The 22,410-nt window shown below is 40.5% G+C and overlaps 1 protein-coding gene across 1 annotated transcript in view; it reads left to right on the top strand.

Moving 5' to 3' along the window:
• The window catches only part of LOC120027096 (protein 4.1-like), a 91,203-nt gene that overhangs the window by 63,211 nt on the left and 5,582 nt on the right, over nucleotides 1–22,410 (top strand). The window contains exons 14-16 of the mRNA XM_038971935.1: nucleotides 11,696–11,824; nucleotides 13,689–13,784; nucleotides 22,241–22,321. Coding sequence (XP_038827863.1) covers nucleotides 11,696–11,824; nucleotides 13,689–13,784; nucleotides 22,241–22,321 — 306 coding nt within the window. The remainder of the gene's footprint in view (nucleotides 1–11,695; nucleotides 11,825–13,688; nucleotides 13,785–22,240; nucleotides 22,322–22,410) is intronic.

The raw sequence follows: 22,410 nt of genomic DNA, 5'->3' as shown, positions 1-22,410 counted from the left end.
AGTTCCTGTATTAGTTACTGTTCCTGTATTAGTTCCTCTTCCTGTATTTGTTTATTTTTCTATATTAGTTCCTTTTCCTGTATTAATTCATGTTCCTGTATTAGGTAGTGTTTGTGTATTAGTTCCTGTTCCTGTATTAGTTCCTGTTCCTGTATTAGTTCCTGTTCCTGTATTAGTTAGTGTTTGTGTATTAGTTCCTGTTCCTGTATTAGTTCCTGTTCCTGTATTAGTTAGTGTTTGTGTATTAGTTCCTGTTCCTGTATTAGTTCCTGTTCCTGTATTAGTTAGTGTTTGTGTATTAGTTCCTGTTCCTGTATTAGTTCCTGTTCCTGTATTAGTTAGTGTTGTATATTTGTTTCTGTTCCTGTATTAGTTCCTGTTCCTGTATTAGTTAGTGTTTGTGTATTAGTTCCTGTTCCTGTATTAGTTAGTGTTTGTGTATTAGTTCCTGTTCCTGTATTAGTTAGTGTTTGTGTATTAGTTCCTGTTCCTGTATTAGTTAGTGTTTGTGTATTAGTTCCTGTTCCTGTATTAGTTAGTGTTTGTGTATTAGTTCCTGTTCCTGTATTAGTTCCTGTTCCTGTATTAGTTAGTGTTTGTGTATTAGTTCCTGTTCCTGTATTAGTTAGTGTTTGTGTATTAGTTCCTGTTCCTGTATTAGTTCCTGTTCCTGTATTAGTTCCTGTTCCTGTATTAGTTCCTGTTCCTGTATTAGTTCCTGTACCTGTATTAGTTAGTGTTTGTGTATTAGGTCCTGTTCCTGTATTAGTTCCTGTTCCTGTATTAGTTAGTGTTTGTGTATTAGTTCCTGTTCCTGTATTAGTTCCTGTTCCTGTATTAGTTAGTGTTGTATATTTGTTTCTGTTCCTGTATTAGTTCCTGTTCCTGTATTAGTTAGTGTTGTGTATTTGTTCCTGTATTAGTTCCTGTTCCTGTATTAGTTCCTGTTCCTGTATTAGTTAGTGTTTGTGTATTAGTTCCTGTTCCTGTATTAGTTAGTGTTTGTGTATTAGTTCCTGTTCCTGTATTAGTTAGTGTTTGTGTATTAGTTCCTGTTCCTGTATTAGTTAGTGTTTGTGTATTAGTTCCTGTATTAGTTCCTGTTCCTGTATTAGTTCCTGTATTAGTTAGTGTTTGTGTATTAGTTCCTGTTCCTGTATTAGTTCCTGTTCCTGAATTAGTTAGTGTTTGTGTATTAGTTCCTGTTCCTGTATTAGTTAGTGTTTGTGTATTAGTTCCTGTTCCTGTATTAGTTAGTGTTTGTGTATTAGTTCCTGTTCCTGTATTAGTTCCTGTTCCTGTATTAGTTCCTGTTCCTGTATTAGTTAGTGTTTGTGTATTAGTTCCTGTTCCTGTATTAGTTAGTGTTTGTGTATTAGTTCCTGTTCCTGTATTAGTTAGTGTTTGTGTATTAGTTCCTGTTCCTGTTCGTGTATTAGTTAGTGTTTGTGTATTAGTTCCTGTTCCTGTTCCTGTATTAGTTCCTGTTCCTGTATTAGTTAGTGTTTGTGTATTAGTTCCTGTTCCTTTATTAATCAAATTTTCAAATCAAATCAAATTGATTTATATAGCCCTTCGTACATCAGCTGATATCTCAAAGTGCTGTACAGAAACCCAGCCTAAAACCCCAAACAGCAAGCAATGCAGGTGTGAAGCACAGTGTCTAGGAAAAACTCCCTAGAAAGGCCAAAACCTAGGAAGAAACCTACAGAGGAACCAGGCTATGAGGGGTGGCCAGTCCTCTTCTGGCTGTGCCGGGTGGAGATTATAACAGAACATGACCAAGATGTTCAAATGTTCATAAATGACCAGCATGGTCAAATAATAATAATCACAGTAGTTGTTGAGGGTGCAGCAAGTCAGCACCTCAGGAGTAAATGTCAGTTGGCTTTTCATAGCCGATCATTAAGAGTATCTCTACCGCTCCTGCGGTCTCTAGAGAGTTGAAAACAGCAGGTCTGGGACAGGTAGCACGTCCGGTGAACAGGTCAGGGTTCCATAGCCGCAGGCAGAACAGTTGAAACTGGAGCAGCAGCACGGCCAGGTGGACTGGGGACAGCAAGGAGTCATCATGCCAGGTCGTCCTGAGGCATGGTCCTAGGGCTCAGGTCCTCCGAGAGAGAGAGAAAGAAAGAGAGAATTAGAGAGAGCATACTTAAATTCACACAGGACACCGGATAAGACAGGAGAAGTACTCCAGATATAACAAACTGACCCTAGCCCCCCGACACATAAACTATTAGTTAGTGTTTGTGTATTAGTTCCTGTTCCTGTTCCTGTATTAGTTCCTGTTCCTGTATTAGTTAGTGTTTGTGTATTAGTTCCTGTTCCTGTATTAGTTAGTGTTTGTGTATTAGTTAGTGTTTGTGTATTAGTTCCTGTTCCTGTATTAGTTCCTGTTCCTGTATTAGTTAGTGTTTGTGTATTAGTTCCTGTTCCTGTATTAGTTCCTGTTCCTGTATTAGTTAGTGTTGTGTATTTGTTCCTGTATTAGTTCCTGGTCCTGTATTAGTTCCTGTTCCTGTATTAGTTAGTGTTTGTGTATTAGTTCCTGTTCCTGTATTAGTTAGTGTTTGTGTATTAGTTCCTGTCCCTGTATTAGTTCCTGTTCCTGTATTAGTTCCTGTTCCTGTATTAGTTAGTGTTCCTGTATTAGTTAGTGTTTGTGTATTAGTTCCTGTTCCTGTATTAGTTCCTGTTCCTGTATTAGTTCCTGTTCCTGTATTAGTTCCTGTTCCTGTATTAGTTAGTGTTTGTGTATTAGTTCCTGTTCCTGTATTAGTTCCTGTCCCTGTATTAGTTCCTGTTCCTGTATTAGTTCCTGTTCCTGTATTAGTTCCTGTTCCTGTATTAGTTAGTGTTTGTGTATTAGTTCCTGTTCCTGTATTAGTTCCTGTTCCTGTATTAGTTCCTGTTCCTGTATTAGTTAGTGTTTGTGTATTAGTTCCTGTTCCTGTATTAGTTCCTGTTCCTGTATTAGTTCCTGTTCCTGTATTAGTTCCTGTTCCTGTGTTAGTTCCTGTTCCTGTATTAGTTAGTGTTTGTTTATTAGTTAGTGTTTGTGTATTAGTTAGTGTTTATGTATTAGTTCCTGTTCCTGTATTAGTTAGTGTTTGTTTATTAGTTAGTGTTTGTGTATTAGTTAGTGTTTATGTATTAGTTCCTGTTCCTGTATTAGTTCCTGTTCCTGTATTAGTTAGTGTTTATGTATTAGTTCCTGTTCCTGTATTAGTTAGTGTTTGTTTATTAGTTAGTGTTTGTGTATTAGTTAGTGTTTATGTATTAGTTCCTGTTCCTGTATTAGTTCCTGTTCCTGTATTAGTTAGTGTTTGTGTATTAGTTCCTGTTCCTGTATTAGTTAGTGTTTGTGTATTAGTTCCTGTTCCTGTATTAGTTAGTGTTCCTGTATTAGTTCCTGTTCCTGTATTAGTTAGTGTTTGTGTGGGTAAATGTGTGTATGACATCTATTATTATAGAAACTTAGGTCACTAGAAAGATGGACATTTGTATTATGTTCACTGTGAAACTGGCCGTAGGAAAATCTCTATATTGATCTAGTATATGTTTTTATATCATTCACTATTTATTTGTATTAATATCGGGATGTTAGTCAGAGTCTATGAGGATTTATTTAAACCGTAATGAAAGGGGAAGGACATTTGGCGACTGTAAAATAAATACATCTAATTAGGCATACTAACTTTGGGTATCTGTACTGTATCTGTAAGTCATTTAGAGGTGCTTACAAACGTATATATATTACTACTGTATATATATTACTACGTATGTATATCACTACTGTTTATATATTACTACCGTATATATATATATATATTACTACTGTGTATATATTACTACTGTATATATATTACTACGTATGTATATCACTACTGTTTATATATTACTACCATATCTATATATATTACTACTGTATATATATTACTACTGTATATATATATTACTAGGTATGAATATCACTACTGTTTATATATTACTACCGTATATATATATATTACTACCGTGTGTGTGTGTATATATATATACATCACTACTGTATATATATTACTATCGAATGTATGTATGTATGTATGTGTATATATAAATATATATATGTATTACTACTGTATATATATTACTACGTATGTATATTACTACTGTTAATATATTACTACCGTATATATATATATATATATATATATATATATATATATATATATATATATATATCTAATTAGGGAACTCTCCCCCACCCCCCTGATGTTGACTCTCTAATTAGGGAACTCCCCCCCACCCCCCTGATGTTGACTCTCTAATTAGGGAACTCCCCTCCACTACCCTGATGTTGACTCTCTAATTAGGGAAACTCCCTCCACCCCTCTGATGTTGACTCTCTAAATAGGGAACCTCCCTCCACCCCCTCTGATGTTGACTCTCTAATTAGGGAACCTCCCTCCACCCCCTCTGATGTTGACTCTCTAATTAGGGAACCTCCCTCCACCCCCTCTGATGTTGACTCTCTAATTAGGGAACCTCCCTCCACTACCCTGATGTTGACTCTCTAATTAGGGAACTCCCCACCACTACCATGATGTTGACACTCTAATTAGGGAACCTCCCTCCACTACCCTGATATTGACTCTCTAATTAGGGAACCTCCCTCCACCCCCTCTGATGTTGACTCTCTAATTAGGGAATCTCCCTCCACTACCCTGATGTTGACTCTCTAATTAGGGAACTCCCCACCACTACCATGATGTTGACACTCTAATTAGGGAACCTCCCTCCACTACCCTGATATTGACTCTCTAATTAGGGAACCTCCCTCCACCCCCTCTGATGTTGACTCTCTAATTAGGGAATCTCCCTCCACTACCCTGATGTTGACTCTCTAATTAGGGAACCTCCCTCCACTACCCTGATGTTGACTCTCTAATTAGGGAACCTCCCTCCACTACCCTGATGTTGACTCTCTAATTAGGGAACTCCCCTCCACCCCCCTGATGTTGATTCTAATTAGGGAACTCTCCCCCACCCCCCTGATGTTGACTCTCTAACTAGGGAACCTCCCTCCACCCCTCTGATGTTGACTCTCTAATTAGGGAACCTCCCTCCACCCCCTCTGATGTTGACTCTCTAATTAGGGAACTCCCCTCCACTACCCTGATGTTGACTCTCTCATTAGGGAACCTCCCCTCCACTACCCTGATGTTGACTCTCTAATTAGGGAACCTCCCTCCACTACCCTGATGTTGACTCTCTAATTAGGGAACCTCCCTCCACTACCCTGATGTTGACTCTCTAATTAGGGAACCTCCCTCCACTACCCTGATGTTGACTCTCTAATTAGTGAACCTCCCTCCACTACCCTGATGTTGACTCTCTAATTAGGGAACCTCCCTCCACTACCCTGATGTTGACTCTCTAATTAGGGAGCCTCCCTCCACTACCCCGATGTTGACTCTCTAATTAGGGAACCTCCCTCCACCTCCTCTGATGTTGACTCTCTAATTAGGGAACCTCCCTCCACCCCCTCTGATGTTGACTCTCTAATTAGGGAACCTCCCTCCACTACCCTGATGTTGACTCTCTAATTAGGGAACCTCCCTCCACCCCCCTGATGTTGACTCTCTAATTAGGGAACCTCCCTCCACCTCCTCTGATGTTGACTCTCTAATTAGGGAACCTCCCTCCACCCCCTCTGATGTTGACTCACTAATTAGGGAACTCCCCTCCACTACCCTGATGTTGACTCTCTCATTAGGGAACCTCCCCTCCACTACCCTGATGTTGACTCTCTAATTAGGGAACCTCCCTCCACTACCCTGATGTTGACTCTCTAATTAGGGAACCTCCCTCCACTACCCTGATGTTGACTCTCTAATTAGGGAACTCCCCTCCACCCCCCTGATGTTGACTCTCTAATTAGGGAACCTCCCTCCACTACCCTGATGTTGAATCTCTAATTAGGGAACCTCCCTCCACTACCCTGATGTTGACTCTCTTGTTGACTCTCTAATTAGTGAACCTCCCTCCACTACCCTGCTGTTGACTCTCTAATTAGAGAACCTCCCTCCACCCCTCTGATGTTGACTCTCTAATTAGGGAACCTCCCTCCACCCCCCCTGATGTTGACTCACTAATTAGGGAACTCCCCTCCACTACCCTGATGTTGACTCTCTAATTAGGGAATCTCCCTCCACTACCCTGATGTTGACTCTCTAATTAGGGAACCTCCCTCCACTACCCTGATGTTGACTCTCTAATTAGTGAACCTCCCTCCACTACCCTGATGTTGACTCTCTAATTAGGGAACCTCCCTCCACTACCCTGATGTTGACTCTCTAATTAGGGAACCTCCCTCCACCCCCTCTGATGTTGACTCTCTAATTAGGGAACCTCCCTCCACTACCCTGATGTTGACTCTCTAATTAGGGAACCTCCCTCCACTACCCTGATGTTGACTCTCTAATTAGTGAACCTCCCTCCACTACCCTGATGTTGACTCTCTAATTAGAGAACCTCCCTCCACTACCCTGATGTTGACTCTCTAATTAGGGAACCTCCCTCCACTACCCTGATGTTGACTCTCTAATTAGGGAACCTCCCTCCACTACCCTGATGTTGACTCTCTAATTAGAGAACCTCCCTCCACTACCCTGATGTTGACTCTCTAATTAGGGAACCTCCCTCCACTACCCTGATGTTGACTCTCTAATTAGGGAACCTCCCTCCACTACCCTGATGTTGACTCTCTAATTAGGGAACCTCCCTCCACTACCCTGATGTTGACTCTCTAATTAGGGAACCTCCCTCCACTACCCTGATGTTAATTAGGGAACCTCCCTCCACTACCCTGATGTTAATTAGGGAACCTCCCTCCACTACCCTGATGTTAATTAGGGAACCTCCCTCCACTACCCTGATGTTAATTAGGGAACCTCCCTCCACTACCCTGATGTTGACTCTTGGTCTCTAACTCCAGGAAAGGATCTCGTCCTAGAAATGTGGTCTCCTTAATTATTAGTTGTGTCACGTGGAGAGCTAGACTTTGAAAAGGACTATACAGTGTGAAGACGTCCAGTCAAGCACTCTGCTTCAGCTGTCATGTCACATATCTGTTCCTTTCGTGGGCTCAAAATTATATCTGACTTGAAGAAGTGAACTAAATCAAATGACTTTTTTTTTTTTTAAATCTTGTTTGCTCGCTCTTGCTCTCTGTCTCTACACCACCCTCTCTCTCTTTCTCTGTCTCTCCACCTCTCTCTCTTTCTCTGTCTCTGTCTCTCTCGCTCTCTCTCTTTTTTTGTCTCTGTCTCTCTCTCACCCTCTCTCTCAAACGCTCACTCTCTCGGTTTCTCTCTCTCACTCTTTCTCTGTTTCTCTGCATCTCTATCTCTGTCTGTTTCTCCTCCCTCCCTCCCTCCCTCCCTCCCTCCCTGGCAAAGAGTTTGAGATGAAAGATTAAAAAGCCAAATGAAAGTTATTTATGATCCCTCTGATTTGCATAATCTGCATATCTGAGCGCTAATGTGTGGATAATTGGCGTGGCAGGTTGCCATAGAGCCCGCTATGGACTTGATCCTCCTCTCCATCGTCCCTGAGATGCGCTCTTATTATGAAAAGCACACGTCTCGACCCCTGAGAGGCGCTCTTATTATGAAAAGCACACGGCTCGACCCCTGAGAGACGCTCTTATTATGAAAAGCACACGTCTCGACCCCTGAGAGGCGCTCTTATTATGAAAAGCACACGGCACGACCCCAGAGGGGCGCTCTTATTATGAAAAGCACACGTCTCGACCCCTGAGAGGCGCTCTTATTATGAAAAGCACACGGCTCGACCCCTGAGAGGCGCTCTTATTATGAAAAGCACACGGCTCGACCCCTGAGAGACGCTCTTATTATGAAAAGCACACGTCTCGACCCCTGAGAGGCGCTCTTATTATGAAAAGCACACGGCACGACCCCAGAGGGGCGCTCTTATTATGAAAAGCACACGTCTCGACCCCTGAGAGGCGCTCTTATTATGAAAAGCACACGGCTCGACCCCTGAGAGGCGCTCTTATTATGAAAAGCACACGTCTCGACCCCAGAGGGGCGCTCTTATTATGAAAAGCACACGTCTCGACCCCAGAGGGGCGCTCTTATTATGAAAAGCACACGGCTCGACCCCAGAGGGGCGCTCTTATTATGAAAAGCACACGGCTCGACCCCTGAGAGGCGCTCTTATTATGAAAAGCACACGGCTCGACCCCTGAGAGGCGCTCTTATTATGAAAAGCACACGGCTCGACCGTGCACTACATAGGGAATAGGATGCCTCTATGAGCCCTGGTCAACAGTAGTGCACTACATAGGGAATAGGATGCCTCTATGAGCCCTGGTCAACAGTAGTGCACTACATAGGGAATAGGATGCCTCTATGAGCCCTGGTCAACAGTAGTGCACTACATAGGGAATAGGATGCCTCTATGAGCCCTGGTCAACAGTAGTGCACTACATAGGGAACAGGATGCCTCTATGAGCCCTGGTCAACAGTAGTGCACTACATAGGGAATAGGATGCCTCTATGGGCCCTGATCAACAGTAGTGCACTACATAGGGAATAGGATGCCTCTATGGGCCCTGGTCAACAGTCGTACACTACATAGGGAATAGGATGCCAGTTGGGACAGATTTGTCTCTGTGCTGCAGCCCATCCTCTGGGGAGCTCTCTCTCTCTTTCAAAACAACGCAATTACAGTTTTCTCTCTCTTGACAATGTTTCTCCCTCAACTTAATTGTTTGTTTTTGTTTGTTTGGAAATAAAACTATAGAAGTTCTTTTTTCCCCTTTTTTATTTTTAGATTGAGAATAATGTTCTCTCTGGGGTAGGAAAGTTCAGTTTGAATAAGCACACACTTCATGAATCATCATTTTTCACATGAAGCATATTTTTTAAGTGATTGCAACAGTTTCTTCTGTCTCCAACCCCTAATCTACTTTTAGTTTAAGTAGATTGTCTGAGACACTGGGATGGGAGGATAGTTCTGGCTAGAGCCACACCTACAGCACAAGGGGAATGGATAGACAGGGGGATAGTCACAGAGAATGAACAGGGGATAGTCACAGAGAACGAACAGGGCATAGTCACAGAGAATGAACAGGGGATAGTCACAGAGAACGAACAGGGCATAGTCACAGAGAACGAACAGGGCATAGTCACAGAGAACGAACAGGGGATAGTCACAGAGAACGAACAGGGGATAGTCACAGAGAACAACAGGGGATAGTCACAGAGAACGAACAGGGGATAGTCACAGAGAACGAACAGGGGATAGTCACAAACAACGAACAGGGGATAGTCACAGAGAATGAACAGGGGATAGTCACAGAGAACGAACAGGGGATAGTCACAGAGAACGAACAGGGCATAGTCACAGAGAACGAACAGGGCATAGTCACAGAGAACGAACAGGGGATAGTCACAGAGAACGAACAGGGGATAGTCACAGACAACGAACAGGGGATAGTCACAGAGAACGAACAGGGGATAGTCACAGAGAACGAACAGGGGATAGTCAGAGAGAACGAACAGGGGATAGTCAGAGAGAACGAACAGGGGATAGTCACAGAGAACGAACAGGGGATAGTCACAGAGACCGAACAGGGGATAGTCACAGAGAACGAACAGGGGATAGTCACAGACAACGAACAGGGGATAGTCACAGAGAACGAACAGGGGATAGTCACAGAGAACGAACAGGGGATAGTCACAGAGACCGAACAGGGGATAGTCACAGACAACGAACAGGGGATAGTCACAGAGAACGAACAGGGGATAGTCACAGAGAACGAACAGGGGATAGTCACAGACAACGAACAGGGGATAGTCACAGAGAACGAACAGGGGATAGTCACAGACAACGAACAGGGCATAGTCACAGAGAACGAACAGGGGATAGTCACAGACAACGAACAGGGCATATTCACAGAGAACGAACAGGGGATAGTCACAGACAACGAACAGGGGATAGTCACAGACAACGAACAGGGGATAGTCACAGAGAACGAACAGGGGATAGTCACAGAGAACGAACAGGGGATAGTCACAGAGAACGAACAGGGGATAGTCACAGAGAACGAACAGGGGATAGTCACAGAGAACGAACAGGGGATAGTCACAGAGAACGAACAGGGGATAGTCAGAGAGAACGAACAGGGGATAGTCAGAGAGAACGAACAGGGGATAGTCAGAGAGAACGAACAGGGGATAGTCAGAGAGAACGAACAGGGGATAGTCACAGAGAACGAACAGGGGATAGTCACAGAGACCGAACAGGGGATAGTCACAGAGAACGAACAGGGGATAGTCACATGGTATGAACAGGGGATAGTCACAGAGAATGAACAGGGGATAGTCACATGGTATGAACAGGGGATAGTCACATGGTATGAACAGGGGATAGTCACATGGTATGAACAGGGGATAGTCACAGAGAATGAACAGGGGATAGTCACATGGTATGAACAGGGGATAGTCACAGAGAATGAACAGGGGATAGTCACATGGTATGAACAGGGGATAGTCACATGGTATGAACAGGGGATAGTCACAGAGAATGAACAGGGGATAGTCACATGGTATGAACAGAGGATAGTCACAGAGAATGAAAAGGGGATGGTCACGTGGTATGAACAGGGGATAGTCACATGGTATGAACAGGGGATAGTCACATGGTATGAACAGGGGATAGTCACAGAGAATGAACAGGGGATAGTCACAGAGAATGAACAGGGGATAGTCACAGAGAATTAACAGGGGATAGTCACATGGTATGAACAGGGGATAGTCACGTGGTATGAACAGGGGATAGTCACAGAGAATGAACAGGGGATAGTCACAGAGAATGAACAGGGGATAGTCACATGGTATGAACAGGGGATAGTCACAGAGAATGAAAAGGGGATGGTCACGTGGTATGAACAGGGGATAGTCACATGGTATGAACAGGGGATAGTCACAGAGAATGAACAGGGGATAGTCACAGAGAATGAACAGGGGATAGTCACATGGTATGAACAGGGGATAGTCACATGGTATGAACAGGGGATAGTCACAGAGAATGAACAGGGGATAGTCACGTGGTATGAACAGGGGATAGTCACAGAGAATGAACAGGGGATAGTCACAGAGAATGAACAGGGGGATAGTCACATGGTATGAACAGGGGATAGTCACATGGTATGAACAGGGGATAGTCACATGGTATGAACAGGGGATAGTCACATTGTATGAACAGGGGATAGTCACATGGTATGAACAGGGGATAGTCACAGAGAATGAACAGGGGATAGTCACATGGTATGAACAGGGGATAGTCACAGAGAATGAACAGGGGATAGTCACATGGTATGAACAGGGGATAGTCACATGGTATGAACAGGGGATAGTCACATGGTATGAACAGGGGATAGTCACATGGTATGAACAGGGGACTATGGGTCATAGGTCATCGTGGGTCTTGACAGGTCTGTGATAGATGGGTTGAGAGAGAATACGGTACGTGGAGAAACATGTCTGAATGATGTATATAGTACTCTGTCATACTACAGAAGGTTCTGATAGATCTAGTATGTCGTTAGAGAGGGTGGTTGGGAAGTGAGGATACGACAAACTCAATATTCACTGTGTGTATTCTTCCTCTTTCCTCACAGCCTAACGTGGTGAAAACACAGACAATCACCATCTCAGACATGTCTAACTCCCTGCGAGGAGACGTCTCTAACAAGGAGGTCCCCATCGTGCACACTGAGACCAAGACCATTACCTACGAGTCAGCGCAGGTGAGAGGGATCAACATTTATTAAATAAAACCCTTTATTAACCCAATGAGTTTGTTTTAACAGTGAACTGGGTTGTATTCATCAGGATACCCAACTGGCAAAAAAGTTTTAAAACATCTTGCAAAGGAAAATGAAAACAAGCATTTCTTATTGGACAATTGCTGGTAGTCCCTCCCTGTTTCAGTGTGTTTTCTTCCTTTTGGTGCCTAATGAACCCGATCCTGTTGTCTTTCTCACAGCCGGTAGACAATGTACTGTCGTGGCCAAAAGTTTTGAGAATGACACAAATGTTAATTTTCACAAAGTCTGCTGCCTCAGTTTGTATGATGGCAATTTGCATATACTCCAGAATGGTATGAAGCGTGATCAGATGAATTGCAATTAATTGCAAAGTCCCTCTTTGCCATGCAAATGAACTGAATCCCCCAAAAACATTTCCACTGCATTTCAGCCCTGCCACAAAAGGACCAGCTGACATGTCAGTGATTCTCTCGTTAACATAGGTGTGAGTGTTGACGAGGACAAGGCTGGAGATCACTCTGTCATGCTGATTGAGTTCGAATAACAGACTGGAAGCTTCAAAAGGAGGGTGGTGCTTGGAATCATTGTTCTTCCTTTGTCAACCATGGTTACCTGCAAGGAAACACGTGCCGTCATCATTGCTTTGCACAAAAAGGGCTTCACAGGTAAGGATATTGCTGCCAGTAAGATTGCACCTAAATCAACCATTTATTGGATCATCAAGAACTTCAAGGAGAGCGGTTCAATTGTTGTGAAGAAGGCTTCAGGGCGCCCAAGAAAGTCCAGCAAGCGCCAGGACCGCCTCCTAAAGTTGATTCAGCTGCAGGATCGGGGCACCACCAGTACAGAGCTTGCTCAGGAATGGCAGCAGGCAGGTGTGAGTGCATTTGCACGCACAGTGAGGCGAAGACTTTTGGAGGATGGCCTGGTGTCAAGAAGGGCAGCAAAGAAGCCACTTCTCTCCAGGAAAAACATCAGGAACAGACTGATATTCTGCAAAAGGTACAGGGATTGGACTGCTGAGGACTGGGGTAAAGTCATTTTCTCTGATGAATCCCCTTTCCGATTGTTTGGGGCATCCGGAAAAAAGCTTGTCCGGAGAAGACAAGGTGAGCGCTACCATCAGTCCTGTGTCATGCCAACAGTAAAGCATCCTGAGACCATTCATGTGTGGGGTTGCTTCTCAGCCAAGGGAGTGGGCTCACTCACAATTCTGCCTAAGAACACAGCCATGAATAAAGAATGGTACCATCACATCCTCTGAGAGCAACTTCTCCCAACCATCCAGGAACAGTTTGGTGACGAACAATGCCTTTTCCAGCATGATGGAGCAACTTGCCATAAGACAAAAGTGATAACTAAGTGGCTCGGGGAACTAAACATCAATATGTTGGGTCCATGGCCAGGAAACTCCCTAGACCTTAAACCCATTGAGAACTTGTGGTCAATCCTCAAGAGGCAGGTGGACAAACAAAAACCCACGAATTCTGACAAACTCCAAGCAATGATTATGCAAGAATGGGCTGCCATCAGGCAGGATGTGGCCCAGAAGTTAATTGACAGCATGCCAGGGCAGATTGCAGAGGTCTTGAAAAAGAAGGGTCAACACTGCAAATATTGACTCTTTGCATCAACTTCATGTAATTGTCAATAAAAGCCTTTGACACTTATGAAATGCTTGTAATTATACTTCAGTATTAAATAGTAACATCTGACAAAAATATCTGAAGCAGCAAACTTTGTGGAAATTAATATTTGTTTAATTCTCAAAACTTTTGGCCACGACTGTAGTCCTAAATGAACCCCTTTTCTCCCCCTTGTGTTAACATAGTGTGTCCTTCAGCCCGTAGACACAGAGAGGGACTCTGGAGTGCTGCTGAGTGCCCAGACCATCACCTCAGAGACAGTCAGTACAACCACCACCACTCAGATCACCAAGGTACGTCCTGGGCTTCCTGACCTAGAATCAGTTTGGCCTTTGTAGATGTTTTACATTGACATTTTAGTCATTTAGCACATGGGGGGTACATAAAATGTTTTGCTTCGTGACCCACCAATTGAGATGTCTTTTGAGTCGCGACCCACCATAAGGGTTGAGCAGTGAAAATACATACACAGATCAAAGAATAAGTACAAATTTGATAATACCCTCTTCTGCCTCAAAGTTGCTCTCTCTCTCTCTCTCTCTCTCTCTCTCTCTCTCTCTCTCTCTCTCTCTCTCTCTCTCTCTCTCTCTCTCTCTATTCAGTATCTCTGACAGAATGTTGTCAGGTCAAAGCTGATCTCTCTCTCTCTATACAGTGTCTCTGACAGAATGTTGTCAGGTCAAAGCTGATCTCTCTCTCGCTATACAGCATCTCTGACAGAATGTTGTCAGGTCAAAGCTGATCTCTCTCTCGCTATACAGTATCTCTGACAGAATGTTGTCAGGTCAAAGCTGATCTCTCTCTCGCTATACAGTATCTCTGACAGAATGTTGTCAGGTCAAAGCTGATCTCTCTCTCTCTATACAGTATCTCTGACACAATGTTGTCAGGTCAAAGCTGATCTCTCTCTCGCTATACAGTATCTCTGACACAATGTTGTCAGGTCAAAGCTGATCTCTCTCTCTCTATACAGTATCTCTGACGCAATGTTGTCAGGTCAAAGCTGATCTCTCTCTCTCTATACAGTATCTCTGACACAATGTTGTCAGGTCAAAGCTGATCTCCCTCTCTCTACACAGTATCTCTGACACAATGTTGTCAGGTCAAAGCTGATCTCTCTCTCTCTACACAGTATCTCTGACACAATGTTGTCAGGTCAAAGCTGATCTCTCTCTCTCTATACAGTATCTCTGACACAATGTTGTCAGGTCAAAGCTGATCTCTCTCTCTCTATACAGTATCTCTGACAGAATGGTGTCAGGTCAAAGCTGATCTCTCTCTCTACACAGTATCTCTGACACAATGTTGTCAGGTCAAAGCTGATCTCTCTCTCTCTCTATACAGTATATCTGACACAATGTTGTCAGGTCAAAGCTGATATCTCTCTCTCTATACAGTATCTCTGACACAATGTTGTCAGGTCAAAGCTGATCTCTCTCTCTCTATACAGTATCTCTGACAGAATGGTGTCAGGTCAAAGCTGATCTCTCTCTCTCTACACAGTATCTCTGACACAATGTTGTCAGGTCAAAGCTGATCTCTCTCTCTCTCTATACAGTATCTCTGACACAATGTTGTCAGGTCAAAGCTGATCTCTCTCTCTCTATACAGTATCTCTGACACAATGTTGTCAGGTCAAAGCTGATCTCTCTCTCTCTATACAGTATCTCTGACACAATGTTGTCAGGTCAAAGCTGATCTCTCTCTCTCTATACAGTATCTCTGACACAATGTTGTCAGGTCAAAGCTGATCTCTCTCTCTCTATACAGTATCTCTGACACAATGTTGTCAGGTCAAAGCTGATCTCTCTCTCTCTATACAGTATCTCTGACACAATGTTGTCAGGTCAAAGCTGATCTCTCTCTCTCTATACAGTATCTCTGACACAATGTTGTCAGGTCAAAGCTGATCTCTCTCTCTCTATACAGTATCTCTGACACAATGTTGTCAGGTCAAAGCTGATCTCTCTCTCTCTATACAGTATCTCTGACACAATGTTGTCAGGTCAAAGCTGCTCTCTCTCTATATATATATACAGTATATCTCTAACAGTATGTTGTCAGGTTAAAGCTGCTCTCTCTCTATATATATATATATACAGTATCTCTCTAACAGTATGTTGTCTGGTTAAAGCTGCTCTCTCTCTATATATATATACAGTATCTCTCTAACAGTATGTTGTCTGGTTAAAGCTGCTCTCTCTCTATATATATATACAGTATCTCTCTAACAGTATGTTGTCAGGTTAAAGCTGCTCTCTCTCTATATATATATACAGTATCTCTCTAACAGTATGTTGTCTGGTTAAAGCTGCTCTCTCTCTATATATATATACAGTATCTCTCTAACAGTATGTTGTCAGGTTAAAGCTGCTCTCTCTCTCTATATATATACAGTATCTCTCTAACAGTATGTTGTCTGGTTAAAGCTGCTCTCTCTCTATATATATATACAGTATCTCTCTAACAGTATGTTGTCTGGTTAAAGCTGCTCTCTCTCTATATATATATACAGTATCTCTCTAACAGTATGTTGTCTGGTTAAAGCTGCTCTCTCTCTATATATATATACAGTATCTCTCTAACAGTATGTTGTCAGGTTAAAGCTGCTCTCTCTCTATATATATATACAGTATCTCTCTAACAGTATGTTGTCAGGTTAAAGCTGCTCTCTCTATATATATATACAGTATCTCTCTAACAGTATGTTGTCAGGTTAAAGCTGCTCTCTCTCTATCTCTATATATATATACAGTATATCTCTAACAGTATGTTGTCAGGTTAAAGCTGCTCTCTCTCTATCTCTATATATATATACAGTATCTCTCTAACAGTATGTTGTCAGGTTAAAGCTGCTCTCTCTCTATCTCTATATATATATACAGTATCTCTCTAACAGTATGTTGTCAGGTTAAAGCTGCTCTCTCTCTATATATATATACAGTATCTCTCTAACAGTATGTTGTCAGGTTAAAGCTGCTCTCTCTATATATATATACAGTATCTCTCTAACAGTATGTTGTCAGGTTAAAGCTGCTCTCTCTCTATCTCTATATATATATACAGTATCTCTCTAACAGTATGTTGTCAGGTTAAAGCTGCTCTCTCTCTATATATATATACAGTATCTCTCTAACAGTATGTTGTCAGGTTAAAGCTGCTCTCTCTATATATATATACAGTATCTCTCTAACAGTATGTTGTCAGGTTAAAGCTGCTCTCTCTCTATATATATATACAGTATCTCTCTAACAGTATGTTGTCAGGTTAAAGCTGCTCTCTCTATATATATATACAGTATCTCTCTAACAGTATGTTGTCAGGTTAAAGCTGCTCTCTCTCTATCTCTATATATATATACAGTATATCTCTAACAGTATGTTGTCAGGTTAAAGCTGCTCTCTCTCTCTATATATATATATACAGTATCTCTCTAACAGTATGTTGTCAGGTTAAAGCTGCTCTCTCTCTCTATATATATACAGTATCTCTCTAACAGTATGTTGTCAGGTTAAAGCTGCTCTCTCTCTATATATATATACAGTATCTCTCTAACAGTATGTTGTCTGGTTAAAGCTGCTCTCTCTCTATATATATATACAGTATATCTCTAACAGTATGTTGTCAGGTTAAAGCTGCTCTCTCTCTATATATATATACAGTATCTCTCTAACAGTATGTTGTCAGGTTAAAGCTGCTCTCTCTCTATATATATACAGTATATCTCTAACAGTATGTTGTCAGGTCAAAGCTGATCTCTCTCTCTCTCTATACAGTATCTCTCTAACAGTATGTTGTCAGGTTAAAGCTGCTCTCTCTCTATATATATATACAGTATATCTCTAACAGTATGTTGTCAGGTTAAAGCTGCTCTCTCTCTATATATATATACAGTATCTCTCTAACAGTATGTTGTCAGGTTAAAGCTGCTCTCTCTCTCTATATATATACAGTATCTCTCTAACAGTATGTTGTCTGGTTAAAGCTGCTCTCTCTCTATCTCTATATATATATACAGTATCTCTCTAACAGTATGTTGTCAGGTTAAAGCTGCTCTCTCTCTATATATATATACAGTATATCTCTAACAGTATGTTGTCAGGTTAAAGCTGCTCTCTCTCTCTATATATATACAGTATCTCTCTAACAGTATGTTGTCTGGTTAAAGCTGCTCTCTCTCTATCTCTATATATATATATATATACAGTATCTCTCTAACAGTATGTTGTCAGGTTAAAGCTGCTATCTCTCTATATATATATACAGTATCTCTCTAACAGTATGTTGTCAGGTTAAAGCTGCTCTCTCTCTCTCTCTATATATATACAGTATCTCTCTAACAGTATGTTGTCAGGTTAAAGCTGCTCTCTCTCTATATATATATACAGTATCTCTCTAACAGTATGTTGTCTGGTTAAAGCTGCTCTCTCTCTATATATATATACAGTATCTCTCTAACAGTATGTTGTCAGGTTAAAGCTGCTCTCTCTATATATATATACAGTATCTCTCTAACAGTATGTTGTCTGGTTAAAGCTGCTCTCTCTCTATATATATATACAGTATCTCTCTAACAGTATGTTGTCAGGTTAAAGCTGCTCTCTCTATATATATATACAGTATCTCTCTAACAGTATGTTGTCTGGTTAAAGCTGCTCTCTCTCTATATATATATACAGTATCTCTCTAACAGTATGTTGTCTGGTTAAAGCTGCTCTCTCTCTATATATATATACAGTATCTCTCTAACAGTATGTTGTCAGGTTAAAGCTGCTCTCTCTCTATATATATATACAGTATCTCTCTAACAGTATGTTGTCTGGTTAAAGCTGCTCTCTCTCTATATATATATACAGTATCTCTCTAACAGTATGTTGTCAGGTTAAAGCTGCTCTCTCTATATATATATACAGTATCTCTCTAACAGTATGTTGTCTGGTTAAAGCTGCTCTCTCTCTATATATATATACAGTATCTCTCTAACAGTATGTTGTCAGGTTAAAGCTGCTCTCTCTATATATATATACAGTATCTCTCTAACAGTATGTTGTCAGGTTAAAGCTGCTCTCTATATATATATATATATACAGTATCTCTCTAACAGTATGTTGTCAGGTTAAAGCTGCTCTCTCTCTATATATATATACAGTATCTCTCTAACAGTATGTTGTCAGGTTAAAGCTGCTCTCTATATATATATATATACAGTATCTCTCTAACAGTATGTTGTCAGGTTAAAGCTGCTCTCTCTCTATATACAGTATCTCTCTAACAGTATGTTGTCAGGTTAAAGCTGCTCTCTCTATATATATATATACAGTATCTCTCTAACAGTATGTTGTCAGGTTAAAGCTGCTCTCTCTCTATATATATATACAGTATCTCTCTAACAGTATGTTGTCTGGTTAAAGCTGCTCTCTCTCTCTATATATATACAGTATATCTCTAACAGTATGTTGTCAGGTTAAAGCTGCTCTCTCTCTATATATATATACAGTATCTCTCTAACAGTATGTTGTCAGGTTAAAGCTGCTCTCTCTATATATATATATACAGTATCTCTCTAACAGTATGTTGTCAGGTTAAAGCTGCTCTCTCTCTATATATATATATACAGTATCTCTCTAACAGTATGTTGTCAGGTTAAAGCTGCTCTCTCTATATATATATATACAGTATCTCTCTAACAGTATGTTGTCAGGTTAAAGCTGCTCTCTCTCTATATATATATACAGTATATCTCTAACAGTATGTTGTCTGGTTAAAGCTGCTCTCTCTATATATATATATACAGTATCTCTCTAACAGTATGTTGTCTGGTTAAAGCTGCTCTCTCTCTCTATATATATACAGTATATCTCTAACAGTATGTTGTCAGGTTAAAGCTGCTCTCTCTCTATCTCTCTATATATATATATATACAGTATCTCTCTAACAGTATGTTGTCAGGTTAAAGCTGCTCTCTCTCTATATATATATACAGTATCTCTCTAACAGTATGTTGTCTGGTTAAAGCTGCTCTCTCTCTATATATATATACAGTATCTCTCTAACAGTATGTTGTCAGGTTAAAGCTGCTCTCTCTCTATATATATATACAGTATCTCTCTAACAGTATGTTGTCAGGTTAAAGCTGCTCTCTCTCTATATATATATACAGTATCTCTCTAACAGTATGTTGTCAGGTTAAAGCTGCTCTCTCTCTATATATATATACAGTATCTCTCTAACAGTATGTTGTCAGGTTAAAGCTGCTCTCTCTCTATATATATATACAGTATCTCTCTAACAGTATGTTGTCTGGTTAAAGCTGCTCTCTCTCTCTATATATATACAGTATCTCTCTAACAGTATGTTGTCAGGTTAAAGCTGCTCTCTCTCTATATATATACAGTATCTCTCTAACAGTATGTTGTCAGGTTAAAGCTGCTCTCTCTCTATATATATATACAGTATCTCTCTAACAGTATGTTGTCAGGTTAAAGCTGCTCTCTCTCTATATATATATACAGTATCTCTCTAACAGTATGTTGTCAGGTTAAAGCTGCTCTCTCTCTATATATATATATATACAGTATCTCTCTAACAGTATGTTGTCTGGTTAAAGCTGCTCTCTCTCTATATATATATACAGTATCTCTCTAACAGTATGTTGTCAGGTTAAAGCTGCTCTCTCTATATATATATATACAGTATCTCTCTAACAGTATGTTGTCAGGTTAAAGCTGCTCTCTCTCTATATATATATATATACAGTATCTCTCTAACAGTATGTTGTCTGGTTAAAGCTGCTCTCTCTCTATATATATATACAGTATCTCTCTAACAGTATGTTGTCAGGTTAAAGCTGCTCTCTCTCTCTATATATATACAGTATCTCTCTAACAGTATGTTGTCAGGTTAAAGCTGCTCTCTCTCTATATATATATACAGTATCTCTCTAACAGTATGTTGTCAGGTTAAAGCTGCTCTCTCTCTATATATATATACAGTATCTCTCTAACAGTATGTTGTCAGGTTAAAGCTGCTCTCTCTATATATATATATACAGTATCTCTCTAACAGTATGTTGTCAGGTTAAAGCTGCTCTCTCTCTATATATATACAGTATCTCTCTAACAGTATGTTGTCAGGTTAAAGCTGCTCTCTCTCTATATATATATACAGTATCTCTCTAACAGTATGTTGTCAGGTTAAAGCTGCTCTATCTCTATATATATATACAGTATCTCTCTAACAGTATGTTGTCAGGTTAAAGCTGCTCTCTCTATATATATATACAGTATCTCTCTAACAGTATGTTGTCTGGTTAAAGCTGCTCTCTCTCTATATATATATACAGTATCTCTCTAACAGTATGTTGTCAGGTTAAAGCTGCTCTCTCTCTATATATATATACAGTATCTCTCTAACAGTATGTTGTCAGGTTAAAGCTGCTCTCTCTATATATATATATACAGTATCTCTCTAACAGTATGTTGTCAGGTTAAAGCTGCTCTCTCTCTATATATATATACAGTATCTCTCTAACAGTATGTTGTCAGGTTAAAGCTGCTCTCTCTCTCTATATATATACAGTATCTCTCTAACAGTATGTTGTCAGGTTAAAGCTGCTCTCTCTCTATATATATATACAGTATCTCTCTAACAGTATGTTGTCAGGTTAAAGCTGCTCTCTCTCTATATATATATACAGTATCTCTCTAACAGTATGTTGTCAGGTTAAAGCTGCTCTCTCTCTATATATATATACAGTATCTCTCTAACAGTATGTTGTCTGGTTAAAGCTGCTCTCTCTCTATATATATATACAGTATCTCTCTAACAGTATGTTGTCAGGTTAAAGCTGCTCTCTCTCTATATATATATACAGTATCTCTCTAACAGTATGTTGTCAGGTTAAAGCTGCTCTCTCTATATATATATATACAGTATCTCTCTAACAGTATGTTGTCAGGTTAAAGCTGCTCTCTCTCTATATATATATACAGTATCTCTCTAACAGTATGTTGTCAGGTTAAAGCTGCTCTCTCTCTCTATATATATACAGTATCTCTCTAACAGTATGTTGTCAGGTTAAAGCTGCTCTCTCTCTATATATATATACAGTATCTCTCTAACAGTATGTTGTCTGGTTAAAGCTGCTCTCTCTCTATATATATATACAGTATCTCTCTAACAGTATGTTGTCAGGTTAAAGCTGCTCTCTCTATATATATATATACAGTATCTCTCTAACAGTATGTTGTCAGGTTAAAGCTGCTCTCTCTCTATATATATATACAGTATCTCTCTAACAGTATGTTGTCAGGTTAAAGCTGCTCTCTCTCTCTATATATATACAGTATCTCTCTAACAGTATGTTGTCAGGTTAAAGCTGCTCTCTCTCTATATATATATACAGTATCTCTCTAACAGTATGTTGTCAGGTTAAAGCTGCTCTCTCTCTATATATATATACAGTATCTCTCTAACAGTATGTTGTCAGGTTAAAGCTGCTCTCTCTCTATATATATATACAGTATCTCTCTAACAGTATGTTGTCAGGTTAAAGCTGCTCTCTCTCTATATATATATACAGTATCTCTCTAACAGTATGTTGTCAGGTTAAAGCTGCTCTCTCTCTATATATATATACAGTATCTCTCTAACAGTATGTTGTCAGGTTAAAGCTGCTCTCTCTCTTCCCCCGGCGCTTGATATTTCTGATCCCCTACATTTGTTAAAACTCTTTCTCTCTCACTTTCAGACGGTGAAAGGAGGGATCTCAGAGACTCGCATTGAGAAGAGGATTGTGATAACTGGAGACACAGAGATTGATCACGATAAGGTGGGGGGGGTGGACATAATTCTGTCTCTGTGCTCGCTGGCTGTGTGTGTATTCTGTTAGAGACCACTTCAGTGGAGTAACAATACATT

This window comes from Salvelinus namaycush, chromosome 32 (assembly GCF_016432855.1).
Source record: "Salvelinus namaycush isolate Seneca chromosome 32, SaNama_1.0, whole genome shotgun sequence".
NCBI lineage: Eukaryota > Metazoa > Chordata > Actinopteri > Salmoniformes > Salmonidae > Salvelinus > Salvelinus namaycush.
The sequence above is the reverse complement of the archived record's forward strand: the minus strand, read 5'-3'. Positions and strand labels throughout refer to the sequence as shown.